The sequence below is a fragment of the Alligator sinensis genome, unplaced genomic scaffold (assembly GCF_000455745.1).
Source record: "Alligator sinensis unplaced genomic scaffold, ASM45574v1 scaffold787_1, whole genome shotgun sequence".
NCBI lineage: Eukaryota > Metazoa > Chordata > Crocodylia > Alligatoridae > Alligator > Alligator sinensis.
Window position 1 is genome coordinate 3287507 of NW_005841911.1, and position 23924 is coordinate 3311430.

Sequence of the window (23924 nt, forward strand, 5' to 3'; positions counted from 1 at the left end):
ATGCACTGATCTTTGAATCCAGCAGGGAGAAAAATATTCTTGCAGCATCGGGTGCATCATTATGCACAGTGCCTGCTTGGATAAGAGCAGTACACAAAACAACTCTATGCATCGGACAGTGGATTACCCGTATTGGTTCAGTAAATGACGGTACAAATCTCCTCCCACTGTAATGAACCAGTTTCACAGGAAACAGAACCTGTGTCTCAGTTTCCTGATTTCACCACTTTTTGACAAGAAACAGATAAGGAACTTTAGATGTTTAGCTGTAGACTTACATATAAAGGGTTTGACACTGCTGTGGATGTGTTTATGCTGTTTGAGGCCTGAAGAAGTAGCAAACGTTTTGCCACATTCGGGACAAGCGTGAGCACGAGCCCCCACGTGCTGCGAACGAATATGCCTCTGAAGGTTGCTGGGGTCCGTGAAAACCTGCTAGGAAATGAGTACTGATTAACCAAGAAATTTTAACCCAGGAGGAAATCAGCAATTACACAAGACTGTTTCAAAATCAATATTGGTGGGAGGGGGGGCATTAAGGGGTAAAATGAACTATCTGCCTGGTTGCTATGATCTTGCCATATGGAAACCAATGGGAGTTTTCAATTGGACCTTAGATTTATCAGGACTAGTTGTATACTAAACAGTTCTATTCATAGCTTTTGTCCCCTAAAGTGAGACATGCCATGTTTATTACCTTGCAAAACATCACACTAGGTATGAAACTCTCTCTGTTCCATACCAAATCCTCTTTTGGGCAGTGACTGCTGTTCAGAGCTGGCAACATGAGGCCGCACTGTGGTTTAAATCTTTAGACACTGCTGCAAGAGAAGTGCTTTACAACAACAAGAAGTGCATTCCATCCTGGAAATCATGATCACCAACCCAACCTTGAAGGTTAATTTTCAGCATATAGCTTTGTTTCACTACAGAAATATAAAAAATATTGTGGCAAATCTTGCTACCTTGATCTTAAGCAAAAAAAACTCCCATAAACTTCAATAGAGGAGCTAATAATAATTCCATAGTATTGTGCAGGATCATCACTAACACAAGAACAAATGGGTATAAACTGGCTATGAAGAAGTTGAAGCTGGATATTTGAAGATGTTTCTATCTACAAGACATTCTGGAACAACTTTCTCATGGGAGAGATGGGAACCAAAAACCTCAGCAGTTTTAAGATGGAGTTGGAAACACTTTTATGGTGTGAGTGCCTGTAACAGAGGAGCACTGGATTTGAAAACCCACCTGTGCAAAAAATACGACCCATGGAATTGCAGGAGAAAAATATTTTCCTGCAGGCCTGGTGTGGTATAAGTATGTTATAACTACAGTTCTCTATGAATAATCTATGTTATGGGCCAGAACCTCAGTTCGGACATAGCTCGACTGGAGACAAGAGTTGTGTTTGTGTACATCAGTGAGGCCAACAGGCCAGCATTGCTGCTTCTTCTTCTTAGCCATTTATATTGCAGTAGTGTTCTACAGTCCTGGTGAGCGTTGGGATCCACTGTGCTGGGGACCATACAATCACATTGGAACATCCTTGCTCCAAAGAGCTTAATCCTTTAAATGTAGCACAGGAATTATAACACGAGATTGCAACTATTCCATCTGTGCTAAGCAAAGAGCAGCATATTGTTGTAATGGTCCTGGAGCAGTTTGAGAGAGAACTATGTCATACAGTCAGAATCTTCCTGCTGGTTTTCTCTGCTGCTCTGGGAGGGAGTAAACTGTGTTGGGCTACCAGATGCGGCCCTGCTGCTGCTAGGCTACTTGGTGTGTTGCAAGGGCAGAACCAAGGCTCTCTGCTTGCTCCCTACTTGACCCCTGTGGCCCATTCTGCACAGGATGGAAATACAGCCTCCCAATGGAATCTGATTTCCGATATCCCTCCTATGCTTCTTCCTGTGATGTGGGGAGACAGAAAAAGGAATGAAGGGGGTGCCTTGCTACGCTGTATGGCTGAGCTAGGTGCGCCCCATCTGGTCCAGAGAATGTGATGAAGCATCACTCCACCCCTGCATCTCCAGTGGGAATTCTTGCCCCTTGTAGTTTATTTGTAATATATGCCAGTTCTTCCGACAGACTATACTGAGCTAAAGGTTCACCTTTCCAAACATATTTCTAGTTTCCTGTGACTGGGTCTGTCTGGGTGGAGAACAGATTGCACCCACATTTCCAGAACAGATGGTTGTTTCTGCTAAAATGTTTGCAAGTAAAATAGTTAATAACTTGACATTTAAATGGTTATCAATAGGCTTCAGTGGCAGCCCAATCACTAGCTGAAGTACACACACCTCCTCTTGAAATTAAGGGCGCTGACAGAAGTGACATTTGTTGCACGACTGGCCCCCTGAAAGCGTTCTATAGCTATTACGTGACACACATGCACAGCTGCAAAGAGCTTTAAAAGTGGCTGATCATGTAACATATTACCCTCACCTAATGAGGTTTCAGATGAAGGTGCTCCAAAGTGAAGCACCTTAGAGAACTTCTGTCCCTACCAGTTTATCAGTGCAATCAGGGCTGGGCTGAAGCATTTACAACACTTAAATTCTACAGAGGCCAATGGGGCAATCAGGGAAGCATTAGTGTGAGCTGCTATTTAGTACTGCCTAAGTCTGTTTCCCTATTCAAGAGTTGCCTTTGTATCTCATAAAACATACAGAGAAAGGTCAAATATCCTACAAATTCACTGTACCTTGGCACAGTTTTCACACTCATAGTGCTTTCCACTGTCATGTGACATCTGATGACGTATCAAGTTTGACTTCCAGTTAAATGCCTTGGGGCATTGGTCACACTTGTATTCCCTCTCCTCACTGTGCGACAGCATGTGTTTCTCCAGGCTGTGAAGACAAAAACAGTCTCAGAGATGTCTCAACCACATCTGAACAAGAACCCAGTTTTATTTGTGATTGATAGCCCAGTTTACAAGTGAAAGTGGAAGGAGGGGAGAGACAATGGATAACAGAATTACAGAAAGCAGAGGGGAGAGGCCCACAAGCCTGATCTGGAGAGGATTAGGCCCGCAATATCTCATCCATGATGCAACAAGGCATCTTCTAGTGCTTTCTCCAGCTACTTTTCAATGTCCCAAGGAAGCAGACTTCCAGCACTTTCTTTGGATAACTATTTCAGAGACTTACAAGTAGCATATTCAGGTAGGTTTTGGGGGTTGGGGGTTGGGGTTTCCTAGCAGTGTGAATATCCCCATCTTTTTTTGATTCTAATATTGCCTCTAGTTGTATCTGTACCACTAAATAACTCCACTGAAGGCGTACAAAATAATGCAAGTAAAATCAGAATCAGGCCCTTATGTACTGCAAACTAATATCAAGTTCCCCCCCTAGTTACCTGTAGCCATACTGACAGTATTTGCTAAGGAGTCAGTAGCCCTAGGCCTTAATAATTTTGTTGGCGGTCTTTTCCGTGACTTTCAGTTATTGATGGAAATAAGGGAAGAACATTTTTAAATACCACTTACATCCGATCACCTGGTAAAACCTTCTCTCATGCACTTATTTTATGAAAAGTTAGAAAAAATATACTATATCTATGTAGTGTAGTATATAGATGCTCAGGAAAGACTTTAGTGTCTAAACATGCCAGAGAACGTGCCTCCACCAGTATGGCACCCAATTCTTCAGTCCCTTTTCATACAATGTCCTATTGAGTTTGAGCAACTTGGACAAAGAGTTGCGGGGCTTGTAATCCACTCATGGTTCTAGAGTCTCATCTGGCACTTTTATGCTCAGTCCACTTCATTACAATTCAGTTCAATTTAACCATAGCGGGCTCCTGTTTCATTCTCTAAGAAAACGGCTGTGACTTCTTCCTTTAATATTTCTCCATGAATTCACTCTTTCTTTCTTATCTTGACGCACAGATCTGAATGTTCCTACACAGTATTTCTTGCTTAATTACACATATCCCAAAGCACATATTGTGTAGCCCTGTTATATAGAATGTTCTTCTGAAGTGTTTCTGAGATTGACTGCATTTACCCTCATTTTTCACTGCTTCTCCCAACAGACATATCTATTTGTGATAAGTCATTCTTTGTTTTCAGCCGTTGTCTTGAATCCTTAATATTTTAAGCTACATTAATATTTATTCAAGGGCTCCCATACATTAGATATTGTCCTTAAATTCAAATGTAGCAAAGATAATTCACTACATGCAGAAACACTGGAACCCTGTTTCTGGTTTCACTGTTGCAAGCTTATTGACCTTACCAAGATCCATCATTCACTTTGACTCAGTCACTTACACTGAAAATTATGTGAACTGGGGCCAAATTCTGCTTAATATTACTCAGTGAATGAATATATATACGCAAATGCACTGTGACTGGGCATGAACTGGTGTGTATGGAACAATAGAGTGCTATTTTTAATTTTCAGGGTGACAGCATTAATTTTGTAGGAGCATAAGAACAAAGTCATATGAGGTGATGAGCACCTCCTACATAATCCTGAGCACCCTCCACTCAACCTATAGAGGACACTCAACACTCCTGAGAGGAAACGGCAACTTGCAAAATCAGGCCTGAAGTGATCATTCCTATGGTGTATGTAACTGCAAGACTCTCACTGTCAACACTCCAGGTCAATGGAAACATTGTCTGTATTAGATCTAGTTCATTAAATATGCATGTTCTTTGTGGAGAGATATATAAACTGATGAAGGATTTGTAATCTATCTAATATGGGGCGCAGGTTTCCCCACTGCCAGAGGCATGCTCCAAGTGTTGTCCCATGGGATCGGGACCCTGAAGTCCCGGGAGTAGCAGAGGCCTGACTTGTGGAACAATGGGCAATGCCTGTTTCACCCAACGATGAAGATCAGCTGTGCTGAGATGTAGCCCGATACAGTTATCTGCTTCATTTGACAATGTCTCTTTAAAGCCCCAGAGATAAAAATGGAAAGGAGTAAATGTTAAAGTGCAACTGATTGTAAACAGCACAACCAAACATGCTGCTGCTTCTTGCTACCAGTGAATGATCGATGTCATTCTTTTTGCATGGTAGAGACAAAAAGGCTGAATGCAGTGACAGTTCAGTCTGGGCGAAAGCAAAAGATGTGAGTCCAGGTCCTCTCCTGGTTCTGTCCTTAAAAGAGCTGCACTGATTTCCCTAGCTGAGGATCTGGTCCATGATTTTGTTATTCAGAAGCATTGGCTTTATAATTGAACGTCAGTAGCTGAGGCCAACTTTCTCTTCCAACATGGACGCATTGAGTATCAAGAGCAGACACACAGATGTGCAGTTTTGAGGAGGCTGTTGCAGGAGTTACTGATCATTCTCCAGACCTTGAAATAATCTGCGGCGTTCCAACATACTCTGTCCTGCAGTACATTATTTTAAGTAGCTGCAGCAAATTACAGTGACAGGAAATGTGCAAATGATTTACCCCATGTAATATTTGTACTAAATATTTATGGCCTTACAAATACACATTTTCAAGAGGCACGTATGTCTATATCTACAACAATGATGGGTGAGAGAGAGGGGGCAAACCCTACAAATGCTGATACTTCAGCACCGGTGACTGCTAATGGAATTAAGGGTGCCCAACATTTTTCAGAAGTGGGACCAACATGCTGGGCAAAAGTGCTGCTTTCCCTGCATCACAGTGAATTGTCTCTACTCTTTGTTATTTGGAATATACCATAACGTTGTTGCTTTTAAAATCTAAATCGGTCAAAGTGAAAATATTGAACTGGGTCCACAGGCTAAGACTTTTCTCATTTAAGCCACAGCCACTGGTTGTTGTTTTTTGTCATTGGATGAAGGATAATTGCCAGTAGCTTATGTCAAGGGTTTCTTGAATCACTTGCAGCTTTGTGTTGCTGTAAAGTGATTTGTTCTCTATGTAATGATTTAGAGCATAGCAGACGTACAACAGCAAGTTTGGACTCACTAAACTTTATCTAACACTTCTAACTCGGGCAGAGAGCCCTGGTGTCAGCTCTGAGCACTACACCATTCTGCAGGCTTTCTACCCAGTCCAGGCAAATAACGAGGCAAAGTAGTCCTTGGCTTATGTGAATCACCATCTCAATGGTGCTATACCAATTCACACCAGCTGAGGACCTGCCCAAATTCAGGGCCCATTTTTCTCACAGGTAAAGGGTGCAAGATAGGATCTCAGTCACTGCATGGCTGACACATAATAATGGTAACATAAGTAACTTTCTGATCAGTCAGACCTAAGCCACAAAAGAACACAAAAATCTGATTCTTTTTTCATATTTATTTTGTTTTATAATACTATGGAGTCAGATTCAGCACTTATACCCTGTGCAATCCTACTGGAGTCACTGCAGAACTGGGGCTGCAATAAGTGTAGGATTTCAAGTGGCTATTCCTACCTTTGTAAGTCTGGAAACACTTGATCACACTCTTTACATTCTTGGATTTCATGCATGTCCCGGAGGTCATTCTCATTGTCAAGCTTTTTCTGAAAGTCCTCTTCCACCATAGAAAACGCTGAGTGAGGTGTGCTGCATGGGAATTTCTGATGGTCTACTAGTTCTGCCTTGGACTCAAACAGCTGATCACAATCCTCACAACGATACTGACGCTCCTCTGGAAGGCAATTTGGTTACAGGTTGTAGGAGACATGTTACAGTAATATACGTCCTCAGACATATTGATAAGTCCTATTGCTCAACAGTCCCTCCACAGTGCAGTAAAATGAACGGCTATTCAGAGAAAAAGAAAGAACCTGAGAAAAAACTAGGACAAGTTAGGATGCTCTAATTTTCCAATAGTGCGGTATGATCTTATAAGGATTGTTGTTTTCACTGATGTCTGATCCTAAGATTTAAAAAGGACACCAGCCAGTGTGCTCAGCTATTACGATGGAAGCAATACCAGTATTGACTAGGCAGTAGGACTAGGCAGAGGTGGGCTTTCTTGGAGTGTGGTATCAACTAACTCAGGCACAAACACCTCATCAAAAGTGCCCCTGAAGATAGTTTTGGAGGTTTTAAAGACCTTTTAAACATTTCAAGCAGGATTTTTTCCTCCCAGCCTCTGTTTAACAATATGGTCTTAGTCACCTTAACTCATGGGAGTTATACCATGGATTTCAATGTGAATGGGGTCACAATAATACCATCGATTTCAATGTGAATAGGGTCACAGTAAAGCAAATGAGCACGATCACTCTTGAGTTGCTTCACCCACAAAATGAATAGTACTCCATATTCTCATCTCCTAAACTATCAACTTGGGAAGCAAGATCCTTCACACAGAATTTGATAATTTGAACACTGTCTTTAAAACAGCTCACATGTCCTAATTCTATTTCAGTCCTGTCAATACCACAGATGTAATAGGTATGTGAGTTTTGATTCACCATGGTACTTACTATGCACAGGAGTAGCCTGCCTGAAGTCGCTGTATACTTCCTGGCTTAGTGTTATGCATACAATTAAACACTTTGCAGAAAGAAAGTTTAGGAAACTCAAAGAAAATGCCTTATAAGCATCTGATACTGTGGTTCCTATCCAAGTAAAACTCCCACGGGACCCACCAAGGGTTTGGGCTAAGTGAGAAGCAGGCTACTGCTACATATAAATTAGCCAAATGAAAAATGAGTATGCTCAGATTTGGAGGACATGCATTTGTGTGCAGGTTCAGAGTATTTCAGAGAGGCAGTTTATACAATAATACTCTAACCACATGGAAACCCGTGGAAAATGCTACACTGTAAAAGGCTGACGTTTTGAGCACTGACTTAACAAAACTACCGCAGAACAGAATAGCCTTGCCAGTTTTTTAATTGAACAGGGGAAGAAATTTCTTCAGCAGTTTTGGAGGTAGTAAGGATTATGTCAATATGGAATTCTCTTTCTCCCACTTCTTTGGGGAAGCCAGTATAAAATAACTTCGGTGTTTAAGGATCTGTACAAGCGCTAGTGTACCTGCCCACAGGCTTCAGTCCAACCTGACTCAGCCTTCACCCCATAGTTAAATAATAGGTGCACCCCTGCTCTGAGCCTCAGTTGTAATGTCCATACAGCTCTTCACAGTGCAAGACGCAGGATAAAACTATTTCCTTTATAACACATTTAAGCACTCCTGGAGGCCCTATAATGTGCAGGATGTGGAGACTACTTAAGCATTTTAGATACAGTATGGGTAGTTAGAATAAATAATTAACAAGTGAGTTAAGAAGTGGTTTTATTCTGAAAAGCAATGGTTTTAGAAAAGGCACCTTCTAAATCATTAGATTTGCACTTTGATTGTGAATAGGGTAAGATCAGCTTAGCCGAGTGAAAAAAGGGCTCTGTTAGCCCTGCAGAACCAACACAGCTAAGCCATAATGAGCAGCACTATATTCCTCCTTGTACATCATCCACAAAGTTATTTACTACGTACAAGTTACAAAGCTTAATTCTGCTCTCAGTACACCTGTCCAGCCCCAATTACAGACGATGAGGCTGGACTCCTACTGTAATAAGTGACCATAGAACCTGAACACAGCAGGGTTGCAAAGTTGTAACTGTGGACAAAAAGAGAGGGTATAAATAGCTTGTAAATGAAGCAAGTTGGAGCCAGTGTGATTGAAAGACAATAAATACGCAACTCCATGATGTTATTTCTGCAGTCACTCTCCAAAGCAGCACAACACCTTAAAAAAGTTTGTAGACCAGGTGCTTTAGCAACTCTCAGGAAACAATTCACAATAAGGAGAATCATGTACCCCAGAAGTTTATAAATGGCAGAAAATCCTCTATATACGATTTCAGACCTTGATGTATTCACACTTATTCTTTCATAATGTATTGTAGGGTCTCTTCATATCTATCCTTGAAAATATTTAAAGGTAGAAAAGCTAGCAGTTAAGTGCCAGTAACAATAAGAACATTATCTTTGTCACAGACAAAGTAAAACACTTTGCGAGATTAATATCTTCAGTGTTAATAATGTTCAATGGTATGTTCAATGTTGTCAGGTTTCAATGTTAAAAACTATGCGGTGCTACTGTAGGAGTTGCAGAGAATTAAATAAGTAAGGAGATTAGATAACATTTCTTATGGCTCAGATTTCCCTTAATTAGCTATGTTGCAAGAATCTCACTGCATTCAAGAGGACTCCACCAGGGTGAGAGAAAAGAAATATGTCCAACACATCTAGCTTCAGTGGTCATTTTGGATCAAACTAGATAATCTGCAGTAAAAAGTTGCTAACCATGAATATCAGGAGCCATTGTGTCATGTGAATAATCTTCACTCTTCATGAACAGTAACAGCTCCTCTCCTGGTTCAATGTCTGCTACAACTCTGTAGAATATCTGAAAAACAGAATCAGAGTCAATACCAGAAGAAGCAATAGTACAAAAACAAAGCTGGTGGGCACTGCCAGACTTAAGAGAGCCTCTGCTAGTCCAAATGGGAAAAATTCAATAAGTCACTAGAATGACGCCAGTTTATCCTCAGGAAGAATCTGGTCCCAGGCCATTTATTCTCTGGTATCTGTGATGAAAAGATACTACTTCCAATAAAGTATGCTGAGAAATGAGCTACAGGATGGTGAGCAGAGGGCTGTGAATGCTGCTCTCAGTTCATACTTCTTCTGATAATACACTCTGTACCTGTAAATCATCAATAAATCAAATTCCCAGATGGTTTATCAATAAGCTATGAGTAGACCATAATGCAGCCTTTTCAAACCTACGTCCTAATTATACACACAAGGTCTGATAACGTCACTGAAGTTGCAACAGTTGAGAACAAGTGCAAAAGGATAATCCAGGCTAGCGCGTGAACTTCAGGCAATGCCGTTTCTAATCCAGAGAGAGATCCTGCAATGGCATGTTTTAAGAAACTGGTACAGACCAATGTTATGCAGATTATCTCTGTGTTTCCAATATGAATCAAGGAAAAATGTACCTAGGATGAGAAAGCAGCCCAAGAAGCCCACCAACAGCCAAAGCAGCATATGCAGCTGGTGATAAACCTACTGCCTGTGAAGGCTGTCATAAAGTTAGATGTCACTGCTACAGGAAAACCTTACAACATCTGACAGTTGGGCTCTGTGATTATCAGGCAAAAATAAAGAGGAAAAGCAATTTAGTGCACAGGATCTAACATGGCTGCCTACCCACCTAGTTTTGGATATCCTGGAGGAAACTTCTCTATGAAACTGAGGATCTGCAAGGACTCAATTGTTGGGACTTCATGAGAAATGAACACAGTCTGCCTGGACCCTCTTGCTTCTGCAGGAAAGGCGCAGAACACTAAGAAATGAGGTGATGCATGATGCATCATTTTGAAGTAACTCAAATAAATATCAGTAACTCACCGGGACTTTGTTAAGCCCAAGCACTTGAAAATGAGACTTTGTGAGGCTGGCAATGGGGTAAATATCTTATCTTGCGCTAGCCTATTCTTAAAATCCCTGCTCCTAAAACTACTCACTCTCTGAACTCACTTTACAGTGTTGAGAGGAGGGCAAGTGTTAGTTCCATTCATTTAAAAACCAAACGAATCTGCTTGTAATGAGCCAGGTTAAATGCATTTTTTCTACAGGGACATGTTGCAATTACACAAATACAAGATTTAGCATGCATGCAGTTATCCGTGTCCACCAGTAGGTGGCCCTAAAACCCAATTGTATATTTTTTTCTAAGTGGCCTTGACCACAGATATGTGCTAAATATCTAAAAATAACGTAATGAAGAGCATTCCCTCTGATTTTTCTTTTCTTCTTCTGCTCCTCCTTTTTTCATATAGTTCTGTAGTTTGCTTTGACAACAGCAGCTCCACCACCTGAAGTCTGCAAACAGCAAAGTTATGTTGCAATAAACAGGAGAAGAATAAATGGGGCTCAAGCGTTTTTTGTCAGAGAAGCTGAGGTCATCCCACTCTCCCAAGACACAAAAAGGTCCTAAGGAAAACACATGTCATAATGTACACACATTACAGCCTACTGTTTGCTGTGCATTTTCCTAGTAAAAGCCAAGAGTAGGAGCTCGTACATAGCTTCCCCTCCCAATCTGTCAAGATTACAACTCCCTTTTCCTCCCTGCTAAGAGTTACTCTGGTCAAACCGTCACTTGGGTTTTCTTGTTTAGATTTGGTTTTTCTTTTCTTTTATCCTTTAGATAAATGTTTACAAGTAGCATGTTTCATTCTGGAATTCTATTTCCCTTTACAAAACAATGGACTTCTCTCAGCAATTTGAAACACCTCTTTTTTGGCAGCTCTCAAAGGTTTAACTTATTAGCTTCCTTTCCAACACCATGTTGACATTTGAATTGTGACATATTAGAACTTTCAGTGAAATCCTGCAATCATCTTTTCTGGGGAATTCAGGCTTCAAAAAGGATTTCAACTAAGTACTGCAAAATCACAGGCTGTTTTGGCCTGATTTTGCATAACTCAGAAACACCCTCATGAAGTCAACAAGGTTATACTGGTCTGGTATAAAACCAGAGGTTTCATTTTGCCTGCCATTATCCTCAGTTTTAATCTCGTTTCTTCCCTAAATTAAGCCAAAAGCCAAGTAGCACATTCAAAATAATAGGGTGACATAAAGTTCTAGATTTAAAAAATACTCCTTTTATGACATGCATAAAATAATATTGCAGTGGTCGTTAAGAAGCCTAATTAACATGTGGACAGTCACAACTTCAGAGAAAATACATGGTAACTATTGTGGTGATACTGTAAGTAATCACTGCCAGAAATTAAAAAGGTGCTCTAACAATTCCTGAATGGCACAGTGAAGCAGAGGCCTGGGTGATTTTGAACTTCACTGAGTTATTTCTGTATTTTAAGCAAATGTTTATGGCTCCTGAGAATCCAGGGTCCAGCAGGGGCAATGGGAGGGCAGACCAGTTCTGTGTGCCTCCCTGCACAGCTATGCTAACGTACCTCAAACCTGATCCCCAAGTTGTGTTGTTTCTTGAGCAGATACTGCCAATGGTGACAAATGATGCAGGAGCTTTCTTATGTGGATCGCAGTGCACAAGAGACTAGGTTGGCGTCATTTGATCCAAGACTGAAATGCGTTTAAGCGAAGCCAGCTTTTAACTCCCACAAATAAATCTGATACCAATATTGACGCCACTGAATAATTGTTTAAGCAACACTTTCCCCCCCACTTTTTAAGACAAATCCATTTAAATCTAACTCTCTCCACCCCCAACACTTTTTTTCCCCCCAGAAGTGAAACGGTGCCCATGCCCTTGAAAAGTAATAGTAAGTTATAGACTGATCAGCCCAAGATGAGGCTGAGTTGCTGACTTACTAAATGTTGAAATAATGAGTGAATGGCATGTTACCGTGTGAAATAGCTGCAGGTGCTCTGTAGTTTTTCTTTATGTGATTTCCTTTGCCTTGACCAAAAAAGTCCCATGGCTGCAAGAGGTGCGGGGTGGGCCCTATTGTGCTTTACACATTTGGAATGGTAGGATCACAAGCTATATAGCTAATGCTTGGTACAAAGCCTCGAAGACTGGCTCTATCACCACAACATTTTGGATGTCGTCAAGAACCAATTACTGAAATATTGCCTAAGTCTTTGATAAAGCAACTGGTTCTATCAAGTGGCATTTGGCAGAAGTGCTATAGGAGTTCTGTTAGGAAGCCCATAGAAACACACAGGCCTTCAGCATGTTCCGCACTAGAGATATACCAGGTCAAATTGCCCCTGATCCTGGAGAAGCCAGGATAGAAGGAATAGGAGCCTTGGCCCTAACTGCACTCCCTATGCCAGGGCAAAAAGCAGCAGAAGTTCTTGAGCAGGACAACAGCTCTTTCTGGGCCTGATCCAAAGTCCACCAAAGTCAATCCATGCAAGCTACTGTGAAACAGGGAGGGGGCAGATCATGACTTTGATCCCTCTGTACTGGCCTACACTGCTGGACCCCAAAGTATGAGCCAGCCCATTCACACCCCCTATACACAGAGGAGCTTGTAGAGGGATGGCAGCATGGAAGCCGAAATCCTGCTAGAGCCCTCTCCAGGGCAGCACAGACTTGCCCTCATTTTACCTTGATACTGTTTGGTTTCATGTTATGGTATGTAAACTCAGCTGCTCTTTTGAGCTCACTGATATATCAATACCAAGGAACAAACAAAAGCTGTAGTGTGGTGTTCATTAATTTTTTCCCTCCACTTTGTTCAGGCTGTACAGTGGAAGTGATTTCAACCAACCTTTTCACCCATTGTTGAAAACTGAGGACACATGGCCCTCATATGCATATAAATGGGAGTCTTGATTGCATTGAAATGTGTTGTGATGCATCATCTTTCCTTGTAACAACCACTGTTATGATAGGTTTCCTTTACGGCAAACACAGCACAATGCTGAACTAATGTGTGTTCTGTCACTAATTGTCTGCGCTGACCGCTTTGGCATTTCAAAAATAAACTGAATTACCAGCAGCGGATTAAGTCCCCTTTCAGAAATGATCTGTCCTGCTTCTCTGCACTCAGAGCTTTCCTGATTTCAGTCAGAGTTGTAAGAAGAGAAGGGATGTAGGAAACTGCTAATTATATTGGCAGACCTCTATTTTTAAGTTAAGTTGGTTTAGATTTAAAAAAGAAAATCTTGCACTTGTAAACTGAAGCCCTGCAAAGGGTCTGAATGACATTGTGATGCTTCCTGAAGATGAAAACTGCAGGGGTATTTTTTTTTCTTTTATTTCAACACATACAAAAATACTTCCGTCTAGCCTATCAATTGATATGCCAAATTGCATCCTAACGAGATTTCAAATAGCATATACTGAATCCTGAAAAAATAACAGTGCTGATAACCTTAGTATGTTTTTAATAGACATTCCTACTATTTCATGTAGATATGTTTTTGTAAGTCTTTTCATTTTAAAAGCCTTTTTTTTCATCCCACCAATTGTAATTGTCCTGCCTGATCAAGAGTTAGAAATTTGTCCCTGCCCCAGACAAATGAAACATGTTGGCTTGCGGTTTTTTAAACAGCAGAAGACTAGCTTTGACAGAGGGTATGAGGAGCCAAGAGCCCTGTGAAAGGAAAACTGATAGATCATAAATTACTTTCAGACCATATCTGTTTCGTACTGGTTCTCCCTTCTTTTAAAGCCAATAGCAGACTGCACTCGTAACGTTAGCTCTTTTATTTCAACAGAGTGTATAGATTTTTGTCCTAGCAGACTTCAAACATCTTGGACACAATCTGGACTCCACCAAAGTTAGCAGGAGTTTTGGCTTCACTGACTTCAGGGATTTCATCCCTTCCATTATCAAACTCACTTTGCTATCAACTAACAATGCCGACAGTTTATAATGAAAGCGCACAGCAGTCAGCCTTACAGACGGTAGGGTCGGGACATATATTGCAGGGATAGGCCCAAACTGCAGTCCCAATCCTGATGTCAAATACCTCAGGACCAGTGGTGCTGGGGTTGTGGTTCAGGCTATTACCTAGCAGGGAGCAAAATTCTGACCCACTTTCAAAGTGTGGGGTGCTCAATCTCAGGTTGATGGCGGCACAATGCTCTCATTTGTTCTGAGTAAATTTGCAATAATAGGCTTATGTTAGGAAAAATGAAATAAAAGTCCCCAAACTGCAAAGCAGTAAAGGGGAGAGGACGGGGGCTGGGAAGAAAGGAACACACACAAATAACTTTTAAATGGATGAATAAGGCCTCATTGTTATGAATCTGAGTTTACTTTTCCTGGTCAGGCACTCAAAATTTTATTTATGCTTAATAGACTGCATTTGGCATGTGTAAGGATGACAGAAGCGTGAATTATGAATGACCTTCAACCTATCCAGGAAGTTGTAATAATTGAAATAATAGAGAAAATGCACTCCCTGTGAATGCTGGGGAGAGACAACTAGTTCAGGCTACTGCCGCCCAGTCCCTTTGAAGTTCACTGTCGATCTCTGCCTGCCCCCAGTGGAACCTATACCACTTTGTTTGGAGTCTGTATTTACTATTGCACCATTCAATCTGCCATTCAGCCACTCAGGAAAGATTTTAACAGAATGATACTGGTTCGGGGGAAAAAGAGACGCTCTGGTTTCCATATCTGAAATAAGTCAACAGTTGATACGAACACATCTGTCACCTTCAGTACTGAAGAGAAGCTATATCATGTTGCATTTGACTAAACCTTTTATTCTTGTGCATGCAAAAAATATGGAAAATATACTGGAAAATACTGCAGACGCCACCGTGTTTTTTGGGCAATTCAGTTTGGAAGAAGACGAGGGATGTTATTTAGATTTACAAGTGGACAGTCAGTGCTATTTATACCTACAAAACATGATTATTGCTTTTAACTTATAGCTTCAGGAGGAGGGAGATGACTATTTACATGTTCCATACCCCAGTGGGCAAATGAAAAGATTAAATTGACTTCAGCTGCTGCAGAAGCCAGCTATGAAAAAGATGGTGAAAAGAAACAGAATATGAAAAATGTTAAGCACATTGGTATCCCTAATGAAAGCCTTATAAGGTCCATTAGCCTCCTGCACAGAACCCTGTGTTACTGCTTTAGAACAGAAGTGCTACATTAAATGGAATGTATTATCTCCCTAGCATGAGAACAACGGGGGAAAATGCACGGGAAGCATGAGTACCTATAAGATGAAAATGTGGATAACATAAATTGCAAGTAAAAGGTTGTGGTTTTAGTTTTGGCAGTAACTGCCTCAGGCATTTGATTAGAGTGGTACAGAGGACAACCCTTTCCAGGATACAAAGCAACTCTCACCTCCGCAAAGCGATAAAGAATTTTTAAAATATCCACCTTTCACTTGAGATTATGCTAAAAATGGCTCCCCTCCCCAATCAGGGGTGGAGGAGCGCATTCATATTATTCAGGCCAAAATGTTCAGTGGACATCAGTAGCACATCATAAACTGTTCACTAGGTATGAAGAATGAGCTGAGCTGAGATTGCTGGACACTCACAAATTAACAGAAGAGTTAGACACTGACCATAATGTCCTTATTCCAACCGACTTCAGCGGGGATTGTTTGTAGGGAATCGTGACTGAATGAAACCCTCCAAGAGTTAGTGTGTGGAAGGCAAAGGGGTATGCTACCCTCACCTTGTCACTGAAGGAAGCTATGTGCCAGTATGGGAATAGGTCTGAATTCATGTTAGGCAAGCAAGTGTTTAGAGAATGTGCGAGCTGTGCCAATTGGCATTCATCTTTGAATAGTAAAATGTTACTTCTGAATAAAAGTGAAACTCGCCTGAAAAGCAAAACAAATTAAATGTCCAAAACTAATAATAATTTTTACATCAAAAGAACTCAAATAAAATAGTGATTTAAGCCCATCAGAAAATGAGAAGTATAAATGAATAAATAGCTGGATGAAAACCATAATTAAACATTCAAAAAAAAAAAGTCCAGAACACTAAAATTAAATTTTAGAGCATAAGAAGAACAACCCAGGCAGCTGGACAACTGGTTCCCAATGTATGAGCCAGATTCTTCCTGCCACATTCAGGCAAGAAAACTGGAATTCTGTGTGGGTACGACTAACAGAAGTCTTTCCACTGACCTTACTGTGCTTTGAATCAGGCTGTTATAGAATATGAGCAAAATCCCACAATAACTCTATCTGTCCCTTACAAGAGTTATGAGGTGAGGACGAAACCTTTCACATGCACACACTTTCTGCAGCCCCTTCTCTCAGATGCGAGACATGTTCTCTCCCTACTTCCTGGGGTCCTCCAATGCCCCAAAAGGGGTGGACAAGAATTGGGACTGCTTCCCACTAACTTCACCGCCAAGCCAAAAGCCAGAATATGTTGCACCCCAATAGCTCCCTTAAATATCAACAGATAGGAGCTCCCCAGGCAGGATTTTTGGCTCCGGGTGCCCTCTCACATGACAAAGCTCTACTATCTATCTTTGTACTTTGTAACCCGCTCCCTGGAATAAGCATCTTTCTAACCATTATTTGCTTTTTATCATCTGGGTGATTTCAGGGCTCACAAAAGGTCCATGCTGCTATTTACTGGACCCCCTAGAACCACCCTCACAACCAACACAACATGCACCCTACCCAATACCGAACCAGTCAGCGTGCCTCAACCCTCTCATGGGAGGATCATCCTTAGGGATGGGAGACTGTTTCAAACTCTGTGCCACTCTCCGATGAAACAGGAAACAAGCATGCCATTAGTATCAGTTGTGAGCTAGTGACGGTGGCCACATGTCTGAAATAAACCAAACCCAAGTCCTGACACGATGTCAGGAAAGGAACCGACCAGTATCTTCACCAATCTCACCAGGGTGTTCCTGGAAGCAGTAACTCTTTATAAAGTAAATCACAAAGCAGAACAGTGCATGTCTCACGTGACTACATGGCAGAATTATTCTCTAGTATCCAGCTGCCATGTATAAACCACAAGAGAGTTGGCAGAAGTCACTAAGTGAATTACAGCCTGGTATCCTCTCTGTGGACATCTCTAATCCTCTAGTTTATCTCTGCAAAGCAAATGAATGTGATTAGATAATCTTTCATCAATGAATTACTTGTTGTTCAGACAGAACTTGTCTGATTGTGTTTGCTAAATACTAGCTGTTAAGGTTCTCTCCATAATAAAAGATTTATCACTTGTCCTAATTGGTGAGATCAGGAGTGACTTAAGGTTTCTGGAAATTTCATTCCAGATTTAGGTTGTCGGGACAAGGCAAACCTTGGAATCAAAAGACTTCACTTTAATAGATTACACATAATATATGCATGCAAAAATATCATACTAGAGTTTCGCACCTAGCATAAACTCTAACTGCAGGAAGGCAAGACCACCAGAAGACCAGTTGTTTTGCCATCCTTACAATAAGAAGGTCATTCCTCCTTGAGGAGTTCTGTTGATGTCAGTGAAACAATAAGTTTGATCCAACTCTTGCTGAAGTAAATGAAAAAACAGCTGTTAACTTCAGTGGGACCTGGATCGGGCCTTGTTTTCTGAATAAATCGGCATGAGGAAGAAAGGCAGAATTGTCCCATATATGAATTTTGTGTAAATAAGGCTTTCTAACTAGCAGGCAAAAGCTGAACTTCAGCATATCATCAAACTATTCTTTTAATCATTCTTCAAATACAAAACTCTTGCAGGTGGGTACAGGAACAAACTGAGAATTCAGCCAATATTATTCTCCCAGCTGGCTGCGTGGAGCAAAATGCGTGTGGAGTGGGGACAGAGGCACTAAAATCTGAAACATGAGGCTGTGCTGGCAGATTAAGAAAGTTTGTAAAACTCTAAGATGTGATCAGATCTGGTAAAACACACAGTAATTCTATTAGAACGCTGGCACAATCCACCTTCGGAGTTGCTAGGAGTGAGATACTGCTGCCCTGTCTTTGCCAGTAGACTATAATTGAGTATAATAAAATTTAATTTCTGAATATGCAGCTAACAAAAACCTCAGTCAACTAATATCGAGCTATTTGGAATCTGCAATAGATAAAACAAAATGAATCTGCAGTGGCTGCTTCCTCAAAGAGAAATTCTAAAGCCTAAAAGCAGCTCTCCAGTAATGTAGAGATATTCCCCTGTCAGAGGCCTGTAAGTGGAAAGTAAGTAAAATAATAATTGGGAGTTTTAAGAACAAATAAAACTAACTGGGCTTTTAAAAAAAGTCCTAGTATGATGTCAGCTTGCCATTGCATTTGGAACATACTATAGTTCTCTTAAAAAGACACTATTGTAGTGACTACATTATTTTCAAATGAATTTCCATTAAAAAAATTATGCTTTTGCTTGAATGTCAGTACTGTCAAAAAGTCTAATGCTTCTAATCTTTTCATACTCATTTTTAAAAATCAAACTAAATAGATAGACATTTAACAATAATAAACCTAACTCTTACAAGTTAGTAAAAGCTACTGTCGTATCCAAGCTTATTTTAAAATTAAAAAATACATTCCAGTAAAATAATGGTGACAGGATTTTCTGCCATCCTCTACATATTGTGGGCTATTTGGAGGGAAAGGGAAAAGAAAAGAAGAAAGTGTGCTATTTGTGGAATTTATTATTCACGTTCCGCTTAAATTACATACTTTTAGGACTGATTAGGCATGACAGGAGATAATAGGAAGACAGCAAAAAGAAATCCTATATCAACCTTATTTGAAACCCAAAGAAATGCTGCCTTTAAATCCTACTCCACCTCCAATCAAATGAAATATGAGTTGCACCCAGCATACATGTTTTGACTGCATCCCACTATTATCGAGCTGTTCATCTCAGACAAGCTCATGTATAGTTATAAGAAAGAGCCTAAACCTTTTGTAAAGTTGATCCAAAGTGATGAAACCTGACCTCAAACCAGAATATGGTGGGGAGTGGGGAGGGAGGGGGGTGATACATCTTGCAAAAAAAGTCTAACTTGGAAAACAACAACAAAAATGTTTTCCTTTCTATTTTTGTTGATGGAGAAAGGTTCTGCTTTGTCCAGCGACAAGGTTAGAGACAGTTCAGAGATTCATCTGAAAACCCGGCCTCCAGCAGTTGTGGGCTCATACCTGTCTGTCAATCAGGCTTGCACTTAGCACTATAAACTTGTGTTCAGCCTCAAGATCAGAGCGCTGGCAAATATCTTTTACCAGTTCAGGTTAGAGTGTAAAGTTTGCTGGCGAATTTTACAGGTGAGTTGAAGTAATTAGAGGTTAACGATTACTCCTGATCCAGTGTCTCTGTCCTTGCCTTAGTTGTGAACAATATCTCAAACAATGAGAGTGTTCATTATGTGATGAGTAGTGCTTATTCACCATTTGGCAGGCCATATTCCTAATGGAAAAGAGAGTGAAACAACAGACCCGGAGAACCTCTTCAGTCAGCTCTTTCATCCCTGTGATTAGTGCAGCTTTCTCATATCAAAGCTAGATTGGGCCCTCCTGTTTTAACTGTGTGGCATTTATTATACCTATCTGTATCTATCTACAACTTGCTGATATGTATTCTCTGGCTTAACACTTTTTTGTGTGTCTGGGATCTATAAAGACAAACTGACACAAATACGCCCACATGCTGTACATTCACACAAACAAATATGCACACTAAGCTTAACCCTGACTTATATTCATCAATCTTTGCATATGGACCCGTTTGCCCATGTAATGTCAATTTCACAGTTTGGTCTCCTATTATATTTTATGTTACCTTTCACAGGTCTGTTCCAGAGTAAAACAGAAGGAGGAGCTAACTGTTGGAAATGTGATTCAGTTTAAGATTCAAAAGCACATTAACTTGTTAGGCTATGCTCATAAAATGCTGGAGTACATTTATATCTTTTGTGGATAAATGTTCAGTGGTTCTAGAAATCCAAATGAACAGCAAACCATCTTCTCTTGCTGGCAGCGTGTTTTGTCTACTACTTGAACAACCACCCATTTTTAATTTACAAAGCTCTGCAACAATAAGCTATAAAAAAAATATGGAATTGTGAATATCACAATACCGTGCAAAATAAATGTCTCCAGTGAATGAAAGAAATGATTGGCAGCAGTACAGGCACCATTACCAAATCTCAGCAATGTAAACATTAAAAAAAGAGAAACTTACAAGCTCTATAACTTTCTCTTCCAAAAATGGCCAAATGTATGCGTGCGCACGCATGCAAATGGATTCGACTATTTCAGTACAATAGATATTTTGCTGAGAGATCGACAATAGCAACAGGAATCCAATAAGCAACTCTTATCAATTCATATGATGCCTTTACTAAACTTGTACATTTATTCCATCTTAGTAAATGTAAAATATTGACATTTGAACTCAGCTACATAGTCTCCCTTTGTGCAACACAATCAAATAAATGTTCTGCATCAATATAATTGTTTTTCTGCATAAAGTATGTTTTAACTTGGAGAATTTATTTTTCGTTTACCCGTGACCTTTATTGTTTCTTTAGCTGAACCACCTAGTGCACAAAAAAATAAAAGTTATATCACAGTAGGTTGGTTCAGTCTATCTTGCATGCATTTAACTCTGAATTGTAAAAGTTTAAAATGAAAAGGGTAGTGGATGACAGTTTCTGAGAAAGCTATTTATGCCAGTTTTAATCAATTATAGACTTTGATGCAAATCTATAATCTGAGAATGCTGCTGCAAATGGGAGACTGCCTGACATCCATTTTATTAATGTAAGGAATTGGATTGGAAAGAATGATTTCTGTTTGAAGCTTTGTGTCTGGTTGCAATTCTTTCCTCCAGGCAATTAAACCTACTAAAGGTAATCTTTAAAATCCACCTGATTTAATTCATTAGTTAGTTGGTGAAAAACTAAGCAAGTGTTTAACAGAATAAAATGTTATGCCTCCAGATATCAATGTTTAAATATAAAACAAGAATTCACTCTCTGCTATCCCATGCAATTTTAGGGTTCTTTTTTTTCTTTAAAGAATTAATATTTCTAAACTTAACTTCAGTCAGGTAAAACATTGCTTTGTGGTATTTAAAATTTGAAAACTTAAACAAACCTTTATTTAAAATTAAACCCCTCAAAAACAAAAACAACCCCTCCTCCAAAACTCAACAAAATGCTTCAAAACAAAATATTTTACTGTTTCTCCTTTCCCTTACCCAGCCTTCTTTTACAAGGTACAAAGGTAACTAATAATTTAATCCAATAAAAACTGATGTTTTAAAATCTCGCAATAAACTAAAAGAAAAAAAATTACCATAAGTTCAGATAAGTTCAGAACGGAACTATTATTAATTCTATCACATTGCCTGAGAAGACATAATTCACATAATGCACGTGTATATTCATATCTGCAGCCATATATACAAAAATTTATTTGGGGGTTTTTTTTTTAACTTCACCTACATTTTTTTCCATTAATTTCATATTACAATTTCTTATGAGATGAATGTCGCAATTTAGCCATGCAGCTGAACTGCTAGAGGAGCTAGAAAATACATGGCACACAGAAAATACTGGTTTCATATAAATAAATAAGACAAGACCAATTTTTATCAAGCACAGGAAAAAAAATATGGTATTTTGTGAAGGGAGCCATAAAGTGAAAAAATAGGAAATTCTTATTATATACACTAGCTAGTAAAAATTATGCTCTTCTGCATTTCACATCTGTGCCTTATCTTTTTACCATAACAATAAACAGGCCACAAAATCTACTAGGACTTTCTGTTATGTTTTCCCACTGATCCTTTATCATTATTTAAAAAAAAGTAAGTGCAGAAAGTATCCACAACATACCTGATCACTTGTCTGACATGCAACAAGGTTGTGCTGATTGTAGCATCCAGCAAACTTGATATATTTGAGCCAGTTCCCTACATCTGGTTGACTGGCATCTATGCAGAACTTCACATTGCAAAACTCATCCAAGATCTAGAACGAAGAATATGAAAGAGTAAATCTTTTCATTGCAGGCAGGCCATACTAATTAAAATCACAGGTCTCCAGCTAAGCAAACGTATCATAACATAACTGTAGTGTATCAGAAAATATATTTCTTTGGCAGACTATTAAAACAACTGTTTGCGCACATGCATGCTAATAAAGGAACGATACATTTGTTATAAGCCTGCCTTGAAAAATGTTTACACATAATGAGGATGATGTCAAAGCATTGTGATCAGATAATATGTTAGTTTGGTAAGAATCTGACTTCCTGGTCACATATCAATGAACACTTACGATTCAAAAGTATAGCTTTCAATTAAATGTATTTATTTCAATGAATACAAGTAACATGACTAGGTCACAGTCTGTGGTGTTTTTTGTAGGGATAGTATATTCCCTTCAAAATTCATTTGTTTTGAGCTTACTGATAGCATTTCTGAATTTGGGATAAATTTGATCTACTAAATAATGTTTAGATTCAGAGTTATTCATCTGATTTTAATATTATGCTTCCCCACACACCCCTCTGTGTAACACTGAAATCATTCCCCTGACGTGAAGCAAATTGCAGGATTTGGTTAATAACTAAATCCTTTGTGCCAAACTAAAGAAAATAAATGAAAAACAATGTAAACGCTCATGCAAAACATGGCAATATTCAACCTACCAATAAATGGTTCCAATTATGCAACAATAAACAAATATAATGAGACTGGTTGTGGACCAGTTAAAAGGGATGTTCTGGTCTAATATTATGACAAATTGTTCATCATTTATATATGACTGAATTACCATTATTTATCTGCAACTTTTATTACTGGCCTATCCTAAGCTTTCAGCAATCTCTCAATGTATGTAGACAGCTAATGCTACATGTGGAAAGTTCTCCTGTTTTCAGCACAGGACGTGCCAAGTATGCTAACGGATTTTTTACCAGAAGTTGAAAAACAGAGAGAGGGGGTGAGAAATTGTGTTCACGTCAAGACCCCGAGCACTTTTGGCCTCCAAGCTGAATGGCTAGGAAGCCTAGCATTGTGTATATCTTTTAGCTAAGGAAGTTTCCTATCAAATGCCACCAATAGAGTGGAACTCGACTCCAGCTTCATTAATTAAATGAAGCCAGCCGAAAGCTGCTTTCTCCATGCCCATGTGAAGGTTAACACTTGCAGCTGAGGGGACATTTCCCCTGCCCCGGAGGAGTGGAACACAGAGTTCAGGTAATCATCCAGAAGCAGATTCAGATCATTAACTCACCACAAACTTCAAGGGGACAAACTAGAGGGCACGAGGCAAGAGACACTATGAATAAGCCCTTTTTTTTTTTTTTTAAACCAGGAAGCAATTAAAGAGCGAGGAGGGTGCCACCGAAAACCAGGCTCCAGGAGCACGCTTTGAGAAGGAGCTGCAGCCTGCACTCCCCAGCCCAGGGCCAAGGAGACCCGGCTGCTTCGCCAAGGGGCTTCCTCGGGTCCCCGCTGCTGTGTGGCAAATCACCCTCGGCGCCCTGTCCCCGGGCTTCCGCGCCCCCCAGCTCACACCCCCCGGGCTTGCCCCTGCCGCTCGCGCGGGA

General features: G+C 40.0%; 1 protein-coding gene across 7 annotated transcripts in view; it reads right to left on the bottom strand.

Annotated features, from left to right (window-relative positions):
- Positions 1-23924, bottom strand: part of MECOM (MDS1 and EVI1 complex locus) — a 505030-nt gene that overhangs the window by 40074 nt on the left and 441032 nt on the right. For 3 of the 7 annotated variants that reach the window (XM_025198048.1, XM_025198047.1, XM_025198051.1), the window contains 5 exons: positions 22205-22339; positions 9213-9315; positions 6383-6599; positions 2708-2855; positions 279-435 (listed from right to left, as the gene is read on the bottom strand). In XM_025198048.1, the coding sequence (XP_025053833.1) occupies positions 279-435; positions 2708-2855; positions 6383-6599; positions 9213-9315; positions 22205-22339 (760 nt within the window). Of the gene's footprint in view, positions 1-278; positions 436-2707; positions 2856-6382; positions 6600-9212; positions 9316-22204; positions 22340-23021; positions 23562-23608; positions 23894-23924 lie in introns of those variants that run through there. The other 4 variants (XM_025198049.1, XM_014517494.2, XM_025198050.1 and 1 more) reach the window with 3 other exon arrangements.